The 15,684-nt window shown below is 42.0% G+C and overlaps 1 protein-coding gene across 2 annotated transcripts; it reads right to left on the bottom strand.

Moving 5' to 3' along the window:
- Positions 1–3,702: 3,702 nt before the first annotated feature.
- Positions 3,703–10,212, bottom strand: LOC132099136 (gastrula zinc finger protein XlCGF28.1-like). Of its 2 annotated transcripts, XM_059505598.1 has the most exons (4): positions 10,155–10,199; positions 8,425–8,548; positions 7,529–8,028; positions 3,703–5,264 (listed from the first exon to the last, which is right to left on the bottom strand). In XM_059505598.1, the coding sequence occupies exons 3-4, from the start codon at positions 7,959–7,961 to the stop codon at positions 4,252–4,254; spliced, it is 1,446 nt and encodes a 481-aa protein (XP_059361581.1). In that variant the 5' UTR covers positions 7,962–8,028; positions 8,425–8,548; positions 10,155–10,199; the 3' UTR covers positions 3,703–4,251. The 2 variants fall into 2 exon arrangements, with proteins under 2 accessions (XP_059361581.1, XP_059361580.1); XM_059505597.1 differs by lacking the exon at positions 8,425–8,548 and having other exon boundaries at positions 10,155–10,212.
- Positions 10,213–15,684: the final 5,472 nt, after the last annotated feature.

Below are 15,684 nucleotides of genomic sequence, written 5' to 3'. Positions count from 1 at the left end.
ACTATCTGAGGATAGCTGTATTCTAGCTCAACAGCTACTCCCCTTACTTGGGCTTTAAATAGCGTACCTTTTGAGGTCTCATCTAGAGTTTTTTTTTTTTAGTTCAGTGGTCTTAATTAGCCTCTTCAGTGGTCTTGTGTATTCAGAATAGTTTTGCTCACATTGCATAGCTATCTGAGGATAGCTGTGTTCTTACTTTGGGTTGGGGTGCCCCCCTTTATTGAATTGGGTTCTCAATTTCCCAAGTTAATTGAGCAGCCTACGGTGTCACTGGCTTGGCCCCTTTCTGAGGAAAGGTTAGGTGTATGTCTGTAACTTTTTTGGTCTCTCGCCAGGTGAACAAGTAAGTGCCTTGCCACGGCATATGCCGCGTATCCACCACAGGAACTTGTACACTGGTACTCTTGTGTGTTTCCCCCGCAGGAACCAGAAACTAAATAAAGTTCTGGGTAAAAAAATGCCCCTCAGAAAGTCCCTGCTGGCGAGGTGGTACTTTTACAAAGTTCCGGAACTTTTGGGGGCGGGACTTGGGCGCTAAACATCCTGATTGGTTGAGTTCACGCAGCACTGACAGCACGACTTCCGTGGGGAAGTCGTGGCCTAATGGTTAGAGAGTCGGACTCTCAATCAAAAGGTTGTGAGTTCGAGTCCCAGGCCGGCAGGAATTGTGGGTGGGGGGAGTGCATGTACAGTTCTCTCTCCACCTTCAATACCACGACTTAGGTGCCCTTGAGCAAGGCACCGAACCCCCAACTGCTCCCCGGGCGCCGCAGCATAAATGGCTGCCCACTGCTCCGGGTGTGTGTTCACAGTGTGTGTGTGTGTTCACTGCTCTGTGTGTGTGCACTTTGGATGGGTTAAATGCAGAGCACAAATTGTGAGTATGGGTCACCATACTTGGCTGAATGGCTGAATGTCACTTCACTTTTTTTTTTTTTTTTTTTTTTTTTTTTTTTTCACACTCACTGTGATTTCAACAACCATTTATTCAGATCATTTTCAAAATATTACTGTTATTGTGTCATGAAACGTGATTGTGACGAGTGGAGCGGGGCCGAGGGACATGGGAGCGAGGCCGGTGGAGTGATTGGAGATGAGCTACACCTGTTCGACCCACCGGTCTCGAGGCCCACGGAGGAGATGGAAGGATATAAAACTGGAGCGACGACAGTGAAGGACGAGAGAGGACCAGGCCTGGGCTTTTAGTTGTGTTTTGGTTTTTATTTGCGCGCACCAGTCGTCCGTGAGGGGCTGGTGCGCTGTTTTGTGTTTATTTTGCTTTATTAAAATGTTCCCGCCTCCTTCTTCCCGACGATTAGGAAGGTTTATCATTACAGTGGTGCCGAAACCCGGGAGAAGGAGGGACGCGCTGCTGAAGATCCCTCGCCGCTGTGGTGAATCCGCGGTGCCATCGAGCAGGCGAGGAGTGTGCCGCCATGGACGCTCGAGGCGGTGGGCTGGAGCGAGTTGCCGGGGACGAGCGAGCTCGCTACCGGCCGCCCACGATGGGGGGGGGAGGCTGCCGTCCGTGAGGGAGTGGAGGAGTCTGCGCCGTTCGCCAGGTGGCCGGAGCCTGCTGCCATCCGCCGGAACGGGGAGGAGCAGGGAACGGGGGACTCCTGCCGGCTGCCCAAAACCAGAGGAGCCGTCGCCGTCCACCGGGCGGCGGAGGAGTGTCGTGCCGTCCGCCGAGGGCCGTCCAGTGCCACCGCCAGGCACCGCGGAGGAGATCACCCAGCTGGTGGAGGGCCGAGCAGCGGTGCGTCTGGGAACCGGATTTTTTTTTTTTTTCTCCTCTCTCCCCTCTCTCGCTCCTCCTTCCGTCTCCTTTTCTCTCGCCTCGTCTGTCCTACCCCCAGGTTCCCGCAGGTCCCCATGAGCGGTCCCCCCCGGAGGGAGGGGGGGGGGGAGTAGAGCGCAGTCTGGGGAGTACCCCCCGGCCTGCGAGGGGCGATGGGGGTATGTGACGAGTGGGGCGGGGCCGAGGCCGGTGAAGTGATGAGATGGAAGATGGAGATGAGCTACACCTGTTCGACCCGCCGGTCTCGAGGCACACGGAGGAGATGGAAGGATATAAAACTGGAGCGACGACAGTGAAGGACGAGAGAGGACCAGGCCTGGGCTTTTAGTTATGTTTTGGTTTTTATTTGCGCGCACCAGTCGTCCGTGAGGGGCTGGTGCGCTGTTTTGTGTTTATTTTGCTTTATTAAAATTTTGTTTGATTGTCCGCCGGTTCCCGCCTCCTTCTTCCCGACGATTAGGAAGGTTTATCATTACAGTGATTTTGAAAGTATTTCAGGCGAGAATGTAGTTTTTTTAATTCTCAAATCTGTGGTTTATTTATAAAGACAGCGCCTATTTAAAAACGTTTTTTTCGCTGAGTTCGGAGATGAGCTCCATGCGATCAGCGGGAGCTCAGTAATCATGTATCCGCGGAGAGCAGCCTCACCTTGGCTAGACCTTCTGATATGTGCCTCTGGCTCTGATGTCTCTTTAGTGGTTTAACATAATAAGTAATTAGTTTTGGGTAAATCTAACAGGTTATCTTTGGCCTGTATTCAATTTATCTATATGTTAAGATTTAAATAAAAAAGGCAAATATATATAATATTTAGTTTCCTTGTAATGGCTGTATATTATTGTGGGGCAGTTTGAACAAAAATTTATATCACGTTTTTTTTCTAAATTATAAAATATACGTTTCCCGGTTTATGACGGGTTTTTTTTCATGCATAAACAGGTGTACAATGCATTTTCTGCTGGTTAATATTCCAAGACGTGCTTTTAGCCTGACAGTACATGCATCCATCTTCCCTGTAACACCTGTTTCACACATACTCCGTCTGCAGTGCATATGCAGTCCGCAGCACGGACTCATTGTGCTTTCACACAGGACGCGTTTGCAGTCCGCTACTGATCCGCGTCTGTTCAGTCCACAAACATAACATTTGTTCATTGTTTTGATTTCATATCATGTAAAAAAAAAAAAAAAAAATTATATATATATATATATATAAATACAAAAGACATTAGTTTAAACTCAATAAATATAAACAACGCATTATTCATGCATTTTACTTCTAGGTTTGTATAATAAGCTGCTCAAGCAAGCAGCAAAACATTTAAACACATTAATTAGCCTACTTTTCTTGTTAAAATATTTAAAATTAAAACACCACAGACAGAAACAGTCTCGTGCCTTTTGCATTTAAATTTTTATCACAAGCAATCCCACGGGTCTTAATGAACTTTGTTTTTCTGCCTCCATAAAAAGTGAATATATATATTGCTTTCCTTGTTTATCTAAAAGTTCACTTTTTCTTGTTTTAAACCTAGCCAAAAACCCATGTGTTGCGTGTGAAACAGCTTCAATTAGTAAACATTTATTGTGAAATGACTGCATTTCCGTGTCAATCCATGTAAATTTTTCCCGCGAACAATGCACTTTCACTTTAATTCAGCGCCTGCAGCACAGCAAAACTGCTGCAGACGCACCGCTCCTTGAAGGCACTGACGGACCGCAACACCGCACTGCAGACGGAGTATGTGTGAAACAGGCGTTATAACGTAACACCAGAGCACTACTGTGTTTACCCTAACCACGCCTCGCAGTCGCTGCTTAGAAGTGCAACATTGTAGAGGGTCCGACTGAAACAGTGTCGCGCAACATAACATTCATTCCCAACGTTGAGTAATTAAATACATCAGTATGCTGGTTTATTCAAATTTTTAATCGTAACAAAAATATACACCGGTTTTCGGTATGAACCGGTATACCGCCCATCACTACTGTATATATACACATATCCCTGAACTAAGTACATTTCTGCAGCTGTTATTATGTTTAAATGAAAACGAAAGGAGGCAGTGGTATTTGATATCCTATTTAGTTTTATTGTAAATATACAGTGAGGAAAATTGCAGTAGCCAAGGCGAGCTGACTGATGTTATCAAGTACACTGCTGTTTGCAGATTTACCGGTTTGCATGGTCACCGACACTACACTCCAGAGTCAAATGCACAAAATCTGAACTACCGAGGATGAACGTATTGCTCTGTACTGTTTGAATTATTTCAGGTCCTCTTTCATCAGATCGACATTTCATTTGAATCAAGCTCAATTGACTGATTGAGGTGTTTACATGACAGCTTTTCAGATTATTATTGGATTATTTGGGAAAACATGGGTAGTGATGGCACACTTCTCTCCAGATATTTCATGATTCTTAAGGTTTTTCCTGTCCGAGAAAATCATTCCATACTGACAACATCTAAAACACTTCTCTTAAAGTGAATCTTCACATGTTCATTAAGGGTTACTTTTCGTCCGAAACTCTTTCCACATTGATCACAAGTGAACGGCTTCTCTCCAGTGTGAATGACCATGTGATTCTTAAGAGATCCTTTTCGTGTAAAGCTCTTCCCACACAGTTTGCAGGTGTGAGGGTTTTCTCCAGTATGAATTCTCATGTGGGAATCAAAGGATGCCTTATGTCTGAAACACTTTCCACACTGAGAGCATGTGTAAGGCTTCTCTCCAGTGTGAATTCTCATGTGTTTTATGATGTTCCACTTTTTAGTGAAACATTTTCCACACTGTTTGCAGATGTAAGGCTTCTCTCCAGAGTGAATTCTCATGTGGCTCATAAGGTTCGCTTTTTGACTGAAACACTTTCCACACTGTTGGCATATGTAGGGTTGCTCTCCAGTGTGAGTTCTCATGTGGTCCTTAAGGATTTTTTTCCCATTGAAACCCTTTCCACACTGTTGGCATGTGTAAGGTTTCTCTCCAGTGTGAATTCTCACATGGTCGTTAAGGATTTTTTTCCCACTGAAACCCTTTCCACACTGTTGGCATGTGTAAGGTTTCTCTCTAGTGTGAATTCTCATGTGGCTTGTAAGGTTTCCTATGTGACTGAAACTCCTTCCACACTGAGGACAGGCGTAAGGCTTCTCTCCAGTGTGAATTCTCATGTGGATTTTAAGGTTACCTGTGAGACTGAAACTCTTTCCACACTGAGGGCAGGTGAAAGGCTTCTCTCCAGTGTGAACCCTCATGTGGTCATTAAGGTTTTTTTTCTCTCTGAAACTCTTTCCACACTGATGGCAGATGTTAGATTTGGTCTTCTGGGCTCTTTTTTGTGAGGACATTTTTACAGTCTTTCCAGATGTTTTTGCAGTTATGAAATCATAAAGTTCCTTATTCTGATCCTTCTCTTTCATTTCATTCAGTTCTTTTCTCTCCTCTTTTGGTGACATTTTGTCTACAGTGGAAAAAAGGAAATACATGTTAACCTAGAAGGAGACAGTATCATACTGTCTTTCATGAAAATTGTACATTACTGTAAAAAAACAAAAACAATGCATTCTGGGAATTGTTTGCCCTTTCCATGTACTGAAAAATTACTTTATTGAAAGGGATTAGGTAAATTTAGCTAAAAGGGAATTACTAATTATATTTATAGTAAATTTTGACACAAACAATGTCTTATGCTGTGTTCAGACCAAACGCGAATAGGGTGTCAAATTCACGTATAGTTTGCAGCTTGAACATTTTGAGATCATTCGCTTCATTCGCGTGTGAAATTAACTTCACAACAGACGCGAATTCGCGTCATGGGGGGGCTTCTGCCAGCTGAGTTCACGCAGCATTTTCAACCTCCATTTTTATTCGGATAGTTTTCAAAATATTACTGTCATTGTGTCATGAAATGTAGTTTTAAAAGTATTTCAGGCGAGAATGTAGTTGTTTTAAACTCAAATATGTGGTTTATTTATAAAGACAGCATCTATTTAAAAAATGAGTGACTCCTAGCAGGCTCCTGATTGGTTAACATGGCGCGAATTGACGCCAAAGTTCACATTTTTCAACTCGGGCGGCAGACGCGATTTCGCGTCAAATGTTTAATGCACAAAAAGCACCATTCACGCGAAACGCTCAATTCGCGCGTCAATGAGGCGAATTCGCGTCTTCCGCACCGCACTAAGCGCCTCATTCGCGCCGCGAGACCTCCAGACGCGTGTAAACACGCCTTTGCATTGACTTAACATTAAGCTCTATTCGCGTTTGGTGTGAACACAGCATTATGGCTGATCAAATGAATTGGTCAGTGATTAATTGAATATCCATAACTATCAACTCTGCAATGGGTAATAATATACAAAGTATAGTGAAAACACTATTCATTAGAACTGTAACAAGATCAGCATCTTAAGACATTAACTTGTAAGCACAAAACAAACAATACTTGTCCTTTTAATACATGCATCAAAAGTGCACTGAGAGAACACAAAAAGTTTAAAGACAAAAAGCAGGCAAAAAGCTACATTTGTTTTTATCATGAGTTTTTAAACTCAGCTGTTAGACACATCCTTACTGGTGTCCTGACCAATTAGACATTATTTTAGCTTGGGGTGAGACTATGGCTGCATTTACACTGCAGGTCTTGATGCCCAAATCTGATTTTCTGACTATATACGATTTTTTTGACGACCCGCTTACATTATCTTTTAAAAGTGTCCCGTATCCGATTTTTGCATTTACACTATACACTGCTGAAACTATCAAACGTAGACGTTCTGACCCGGAAAAGGAAGTAAAACAGCACGAAATACAATGGATGCAGATGCAAATAAAATAATTCAGTGTTTTGCTTTCCACAATATTTTGAAAAGTCAACCAAAGAAATCAGCAAAACATTGGTCTCGTACGGCGGAGAAAAAAAAAAGAGGAGCCCTTGTTGCAGCCTGGGCGAATTTCGCGCCTATAAGAAGTCATGTGATCTCAGTTGGTGCTGTCCACCTGAGTTGACGTCACTTTTTTAATGACGTACAACTCACATTTACTGGGGAATATCCGATTTGTCTACTTACATGGCACACACAAATGCACGTATCCGATTTATATCCGATTTATTACCACATATGAATGAGGCCTGAATCCTATCTGAGAACATCGGAATCCATGCGGTATTTTCCTGCTTACACGTTCACCGGTCATATCCGATCTGTGCCACATGAGAGGAAAAAAAATCGGAATTGGGTCACTTGAACCATGCAGTCTAAATGGGGCCTAAGTTTCTGCTCTCAATACGTGAATCACATGTTAGCTTAATAGTCACATGATCTGAATTTTACCGCTCTTGCAGAGTATAATTTAGACATGAATTCTATAATCAAGTAGAACATACTAGGTTTATTATACAAATTTATTTATTTATTTAGACTAATTCTGTATTACTTTTCATAATTGAACATGCTTCATGTCATAATAACAAATGCCCAACTTCTAAGTAAACTCTTCTCAGCTGCACTTGAAGGCAGAGTTGTAGTATTTTTCTGGTCATGTGATCTCATGTCATGTGACATGCCTGTTCATATGATGTGACTCAATCCATGGAAAATAAAAATTAATTAGGACACTCCTATATTATTCTTTAAAAAACAGAATTCAATCGTGTAGAGCTGGACAAGCTAGAAATATTTTTAGGACAAAATGAGTGAGTTCAGCTTTGAGAAGAAAACCAACCTGTTTGTTCCTCAGTATCTTCATGTTTGACTCTGAAAGTTTCTTCTTTACTCATGTCTTCACTCTCCTTTTTTATAAGCACCATCTCGGTTTGTTCCTCAGTATCTTCATGTTTGACTCTGAAAGTTTCTTCTTTACTCATGTCTTCACTCTCCTTTTTTATAAGCACCATCTCGGTTTGTTCCTCAGTATCTTCATGTTTGATTCTGAATGTTTCTTCATTACTCATGTCTTCACTCTCCTCTTTAACAAACACCATCACTATTTGTTCTTCAGTATCTTCATGTTTGACTCTGAATGTTTCTTCAGTCCTCGTGTCTTCACTCTCCTCTTTAATAAACACCATCTCTGTTTGTTCCTCAGTATCTTCATGTTTAACTCTGAATGCTTTTTCAATCCTTATGTCTTCACTCTCCTCTTTAATAAATGCCATCTTTATGGTGTCACATGGATCGCAGCAGCTTCAGCGGGAGTTTTTCTGTGTGTTTTGACACTTTGTCCTGTTTAAGATGAGAATAATTAACAATTTACACCTCGCACTCGCTCCGAGTTGGCCTCGAATCTGGGTCTCCGGCATGGGAGGCAAACGCACTAACAAAGAGGCTAAATGATAGTGTGTCTCTTGAGATCGGGGAGTGAGGTTTACCTGCAAAGCACTACTTGCTGGCCTCCGTTACACTCACCCCCCCAAATCTCACTCCCATCCGGGTCATGGCACCATCGTTACCCCTCTCTCCTGTGTCCTCACCGCCACACCTCGCACTGTGGCGGTGAGGACCCGGGAGAGAGGGGTTACATTGGTGCCGTGACCCAGATTTGAACCGGTTTGCAGCGGTTTAGGGGGCTGAGTGTAATGGAGGCCAGCAAGTAGTGCTGTGCAGGTAAACCTCACTCACCGATCTCAAGAGACACGTTAGAGGCTGCAATCATTTAGCCTCCTTGTTAGTGCGTCCGCCTCCCATGCCGGAGACCTGGGTTCGAGGCCCACTCAGAGCGAGTGCGAGGTGTGGCGGTGAGGACCTGGGAGAGAGGAGTTACATATAGTTATAATTCTTTTGAAATATCTGTTTACTTAAAAAAAATTGTGTATTGATTTATTGTATTTAAATGTTCTGTTCTTGTTGATATAAGAAAAAAGTTATTAAACCTGTTATACTGCATTATGACCACACTTTTGTAACTTATTTAAGTATTGTGATAATACCATGATAAAAAGCTTTAGCAATTATCGCAACATGAAAATTTGATACAGTCACATGCCTATCCAGGACAAATTTTTATATATCTTTGATTGTATTGGTCTGAAAAGAGAAAGTCATATACACCTAGGATGACTTTGAGGGTGAATAAATCGTGGGGTAAATTAGTGCTACAAATTAATGAAATAAATCAAAGAGACAACGTCTTTTTAGGAATTTATTATTTACATTTAGTATTGATTTGTAGATTACATTTAATATATTTAACTTTCATGACAACTTTTTTTTTTTTTTTTTCGCCATCTTGGATTTCCAGTCTTGCGAGTGTGTTCAAAGATACTTCCAGTTGTGCTAAACGTCAGTGCAGAGAACCGGAGAAATCCAAATATTACCTTCTAAATGTTTACAGGATTTATAATATCACTTCAAATGCAAATAATATATACACTGCTATTATTACTATACTATAAATGTTAACTGAGCCAGTGCATTTGAAACTTGTGTATGTTTGGGTCTGGCAAATACTGTTCACGAAATGAAAGTTGAACTCATGGTGTGCACACAAAGCTGCATAAAGTATTTTTACCGTTTATGTAAATGTACAAATTACTTATTTCTCGAAAATGTTTGAATTACATTGATTTTTTTAAATGAAATATTTACCTTTTGAGTCGTGGGCTGCGATTTATTTTCAAGTATGGAAGTATCCATTTCTCCATTGTGCACATACATCAGTTTGTTTCATCATTACTTTCACAACATATTTTATTATTTTTCACAGTTAACTAATAAATGACTAAGTTTAATATCTGTTTTATCTGATAATTAATGCAAAAGAATAACAATATGTGTTGCTCATAGACAGATAATGATTTATGCTGCAGATCTTCCACAAAACAAACATTTATAAAAACACACATGAATGCAAACAGCGATCTTTTAATTAATGCAAACCTACCATAATTACATTACGTTAAATTGTACAGTCACAGTTACAAATTATGTTATCAAATATAGTTAATGAAACATGCTTTATCAGATATCTCTGTGCGTCTCGTTTGACAGTCAGAAACCTTGATCTTACATAACAGTCTGAACAAACTCGCTGAAGCTCACCGGCGCCATCTTGTGCTCCGAGCCCATTGATTCAAATGACTCGAAGTTCAAAAGCCCCGTATCTCTCATCACTAACGTTACTCGCCAGTGACTGAATTCGTGTTTATGACGAACGGATTCACGAAGTATGGAGCGAAATATGAACGCACCCTCTTCTGCTCTTCATAAGTGGACGCGCTTTACATGCAGAAAATATCGTTTATTAATGTTCGATAAAGCATTTATGTTGCATTATTCATTTTAAAGTGATCGTAAAAACAACCAAATAGACCGAATGGTTAATATGTATTTAAAGTCTTAAAAACACAAACCTTTCTTCATCCGAATCACAACAGATGCAGGAGCGCGGCGCAGCCCTCTGACGTCACTCAACAAAACCTAATTAAAAGTCCCGTTCACAAACCGCTCAAACGAAATCTCAAACGTGCATAGAAAATGACATTCAAATAATATAAATATTGAAAATAGATGAGAATAGTGTTTATTTCTTGGTAAAACTGATATTTAAATACATGTTGCTTAAATATAGTATCTATATCGGGATCTATAAGAAACAACTGCAATGTTTGCCCTTACGAAAATTAACCATGGTTTAACTACAAATAAAACCAAAAAACCATGGTTACTATAGTTAAACCATGGTAACCACAAATTAACCATGGTTTTGCTAAATTAACCATAGTTTAACCATGGTATTTGTAGTAAATCTGTGGTTATACAAATGGTAGTCAACACGCCAAAAAACCATGGTTTACTACAGTTTTACTATAAAAAAAACCATGGTTATTTTTCGTAAGGGGGACAAAGAATTCATTTATAACAAACCTGAATGGTCAGAATTTACTTCAGCACAGTCCCTGCCAGAGAATAAAGAGCAGATTAGCAGAAGCCAGTCGCCTTTCACGTGTCAGTGTCTCATAAACATAAAGCCTTTAGAAAATTACAACCTTAGTGGTAATGTTGTTAAGGTGATTGTTTTCTTTATAAACACATAGTAACCCAAATTAAAAAATACTGTGGTAAAGTATTTACTATAAACTGTAGTACGCTGTGGTATATTATTAATATTTCATACAATTTGTTAACTTATACTACAGAATACTCTAATATTAACTGTAGTTTGTTTGTAACTAGTGATTTTTTTTACTGTAGTAATAATGTATTATATTATAGTTTTTAATTCACTTTAAATGTGCTGTATGAAAGATTTTGACAACTAAAGCATAAAAATACCATATTATGTTTGCAGATATTTAAGAAACATGCTAAGTTAACATACTTGTTTATCTGAAAAACAAAACTGGAAAGTACTGCACATGCACATTGACGTAGAACTAGCGTAATGACGTATGTCGTGCGGAAAAAGCTGTTCTTCCTGGTGAATAAAGTATCATAAATGAGTGTTTAATCATCATTAAACTCGCCTTTCACTCATGAGGTGGAGCAGCACAACATTCCACTAGAGTCCTTGTTTAAGACTCATCAACAGACGACTGGTTTTGGGTGCGGGAAGGGACACTTTTAATAATTTAAGCAAGTAGCACTGCACAACAGTTCATGTGCTGGTCATCACCTAATTAGAACCCAAAGTAGATAAATATCACAACTGCTTTTTTACTGTATGCTACAACAGAAAACTATCATCTACATCAACATCTATGTCATGAACAGCAACTATGCCAACATCTACGAAACCTCAACCTAGTGTTCCCCAGGCTGTAGATACTAATGTCCTACTCAACACCAACAGAGAGAGTGGAAGAGGTCGCAAATGGAGAGCAGACGGAACTCCTGCAAGTTGTAAACAAACCTCTTGATGAGAATGAACATATTTTTATGATTTGATCCCTACCATGAAACTTTTGCCACCAAGTAAGAGAGCAGACATTAGACTAAAATGTATTCAGCTCTTAACTGAAACAGAGTTTGGTGATGATGATTAGGTTTAGTTTTCTTAAACACACACACACACAGTACATAAATACTTTTACTACATTATTAATTGTAAATGTTAATCTCAGAATTCTTTAAATTAATATTTTAACTATTAAAAACTATTTAATTAAATTATTTGAATTTCCTTGATTATACTCTGTAAAATAGAAGTTTTGCACCACATTCCTTTACATTAAAATATTAAAGAGATTGAGTTACATCACCTGATATGTCTTCATCATGATTTTTGGATACTGTAGTGTACCTGTCAGCATGTTTGCTGTTGATAAAACACATCTAATCACAAAAAAAAGGAAATATTTGGAAATATTTTCTCTTTTTAAATATAGAAGTTGCTCTTAGAAGAGCCTTTGTTTTCCATATTGATATTGTGTCTTTATGGTAGGTGCTGAATTAGGGTGATGTGGTCCAGGTAAATAATGTGATTCTGCCTTTCGAATTAAGCGCCTTCATGTGACACTCCAAGGACTCGCCTGTACATTGTGGAGCCAGAATACCTAAGGCACACTCCACCATCCTGGCTCAAGGCAGGCAATAATTAAAGATCCTCTGCTTGGGTGAAAAGTTGTGCTCTGGGAACGGCCTCATAATGTTCCACAGCAGAGGAAATGCTTTGTCTGCCACAAAGACAAAGGGCATGGCTCGTTCAGCTCTTGGAAGAGTGCATCTGGTGGGAGGTCAAGGGTATCCTGACGGAGTGCTTGGCCTAAGGTTGATGAGTGTAGCAAAGTTCGTTGGATGGAAGGAAGAGGACAAAGGGGTCGGCTGGACTGCTGACAGGTTTATTGTAAACAAAAAGAACTAAAAAGTTACAAACACCCAAACGGTGACTCTTATTCTGACACGACAACACTACTTCCGTTTCACTCTTTCTGGTTTCCGTTTCCGGCTTGCGTCAGCAGTCCATCTCTCTCTCGCTTACTTCCGACTCTCCTGCCGTTTTATACTCTCTCCACGCCAATTACTAGAACAAGAAACAGGTGATGATAATTTTTGCCCAAACCACTCACTTACCGCTCGTCTCCTGAGTCTCTCTCCCGCTGCAGACTTCGCTAAACCACGCCCCCCCCTGCCACATACCCCCACCGCCCGACTCAGGCCGGGGAGCCATCCGGCCTGCAGCCCCCCCCCCCCATTTCTGGAGAGGAAGTCGGCCACCGCCATCTGAACACCTGGCCTGTGGATCACCTTGAACTTAAAAGGCTGAAGAGCTAGATACCAACGAGTGATACGCGCGTTGGCATCCTTCATGCGGTGGAGCCACTGCAGCAGAGCGTGGTCCGAACAGAGGGTGAACTCCCATCCCAGGAGATAATAGTTGAGGGTGAGGACGGCCCATCTGATGGCAAGGCACTCTTTCTCGATGGTGCTGTACTTAGCCTCTCTCTTTGAGAGCTTCCGGCTAATGTACAGCACCGGCCGTTCCTCCCCCTCTATCTCCTGGGACAGGACTGCCCCCAGCCCCCTGTCCGACGCGTCTGTCTGCAACAGAAAAGGGAGAGAAAAATCAGGAGAGTGTAACAACGGCCCACCACACAGAGCCACCTTGACCTGAGTAAAGGTCTGCTGACACGGCTCCGTCCACTGGACCGTATCTGGCACCTCCTTTTTAGTAAGGTCGGTCAAAGGGCTGGTGAGGTCCGAATAATTAGGAATAAACCGTCTATAATATCCCGCCAGCCCCAAGAACTGCCTTACCTCCTTTTTGGTCTTGGGACGTGGGCAGGTCGCAATAGCGGCTGTCTTATCAATTTGGGGACACACCTGCCCATGCCCCAAGTGGAAGCCCAGATACCTTACTTCCACCCGCCCAATCGCACACTTCTTTGGGTTAGCCGTGAGCCCCACTCCCCTCAGTGATCTCAGGACAGCCCTCAGATGCTGCATATGCCGCTGCCAATCATTACTAAATATAATGATATCATCTAGATAGGCAGCCGCATACGCAGCATGGGGCCGCAGAATCCTGTCCATGAGGCGCTGAAAGGTAGCTGGGGCCCCGAATAAGCCAAATGGAAGGGTAAAAAATTGGTGTAATCCAAACGTTGTTGTGAAAGCTGTCTTTTCTCTGGACAATGGAGACAAGGGGATCTGCCAATAGCCCTTTGTTAAGTCCAATGTCGAATAAAAGCGAGCCGTGCCTAGCCGATCAAGCAACTCGTCAACCCGCGGCATTGGATACGCGTCAAATTTCGACACAGCATTCACCTTGCGGTAATCTACACAGAAACGGACTGAGCCGTCCGTTTTCGGAACTAAAACTATCGGGCTCGCCCAGTTACTATTAGATTCTTCTATTACCCCCATGTCAAGCATAGCGCCTAATTCAGCCTGAACTACTTTTTTCTTGTGCTCAGGTAAACGATACCGCCGGCTGCAAACTACCACGCCCGGCTCAGTCTCGATATGGTGCTGAATCAGGTTAGTACGGCCCGGTAGGGGCGAGAAGACGTCAGCAAACTCTGCCTGCAATTTCGTTAAATCAGTGAGTTGGGACGGCGAGAGGTGATCTCCACCCGGAGCCAGGGCGAGGGATTGTGGTTTGATATTCGCCTCTGGCCCGAGATCATCCTCTCCGCCAATCACCGTTGCCAACATCACTGATTCCGCCTCATTCCATTTTTTAAGGAGATTGATGTGGTAGATCTGACGGGACCCGTTCCTATCGGACCGTATTACCTCATAATCGAGATCTCCGACCTGTCGTGCGACCTCAAACGGTCCCTGCCACTTAGCCATTAATTTGGAGCTCGATGTTGGGAGTAATACAAGTACTTTCTCTCCCGGTGCAAATTTGCGTAACCTAGTTCCCCTGTTATACAGCTGGCTCTGGCGGTCCTGGGCTTGTAACAAATTCTCCATTGATAGCCGCCCCAATGTGTGGAGTTTTGTTCTCAAGTCCAGCACATACTGAATTTCGTTTTTGCCCTGAGATGGTCCCTCCTCCCAAGTTTCTGAAGGTCCTCTGCAATGGCCTCCCATTCCTCCATTTCAGGAAATGGCATGTATTCTCCAACCAGACTGCCTCACACACCTCTTTCACAATGCTAGACACAATGGTAGAGAATTCAACCCTTTTGCTGAATACAATTGTTTTGTTTGAATCTCCAGTGGCTAGAAGTCTGTAATACAAAAACTAGTGATATTTACAGTGGATAGTGCAAGAGCCTACACTTCATCTTCAGAATTAAGAGGTATCAATACACATACATAGTACCGAAACCCGGTATTAAAACGGCCCCGGGGCTAAATTATGAAAGTTATAATATATAATATATAATAATATAATAAAAAATATATAATAATGTTATCGTGCACATTTTATCTCACCAAACATTTCTTATGTGCGATTATATTAAGACGTTTGTCTGTGAGATCTGCGAGATCTCTCATGCGCGCCGCGGAGGCTGTCTGTCAGTCTCACACACACACACAACAAGCACGAGCGCGGGGCACACACACGCATAAGGGGCCGTTCACATATCGCGTCTTTTGAAATGAGCCATTTACAAAGTTTAATGTTAAGTGTTGTAATGGATATATTTGAGTGTGTTTATGTTGTAAAATTAGTCTAGCTATCTTGGTAAACTGCTAGCTTAACTTAACAACTGCTACGAAAATTCTTAGGCTGGGTTCACACCGCAAGCTGCAGCAGAGCAGAAGCAGCGCGTATTTTTTCGGTGCCTATGTTAACAGATGAGAGCGTTCACACCGCACGCAGAGGCTGCGCGGCAGAGCGTTGCAGAAGCAGCAGTGCCGCGATCGTTTCGGCGCTGGGTCTATTTTTGCTGCGCTGCTGACGCTCATAAAGTGAAAGTACACCTTTGATGGACAAAATAAATATGATTTCACACAAAAAGTGCTCTAAATGCACAAAATAAGCAC

Source organism: Carassius carassius, chromosome 22, assembly GCF_963082965.1.
Source record: "Carassius carassius chromosome 22, fCarCar2.1, whole genome shotgun sequence".
NCBI classification, from domain to species: domain Eukaryota; kingdom Metazoa; phylum Chordata; class Actinopteri; order Cypriniformes; family Cyprinidae; genus Carassius; species Carassius carassius.
Note: the sequence above shows the minus strand (reverse complement) of the source record. Positions and strands in the feature narration are given on the sequence as shown.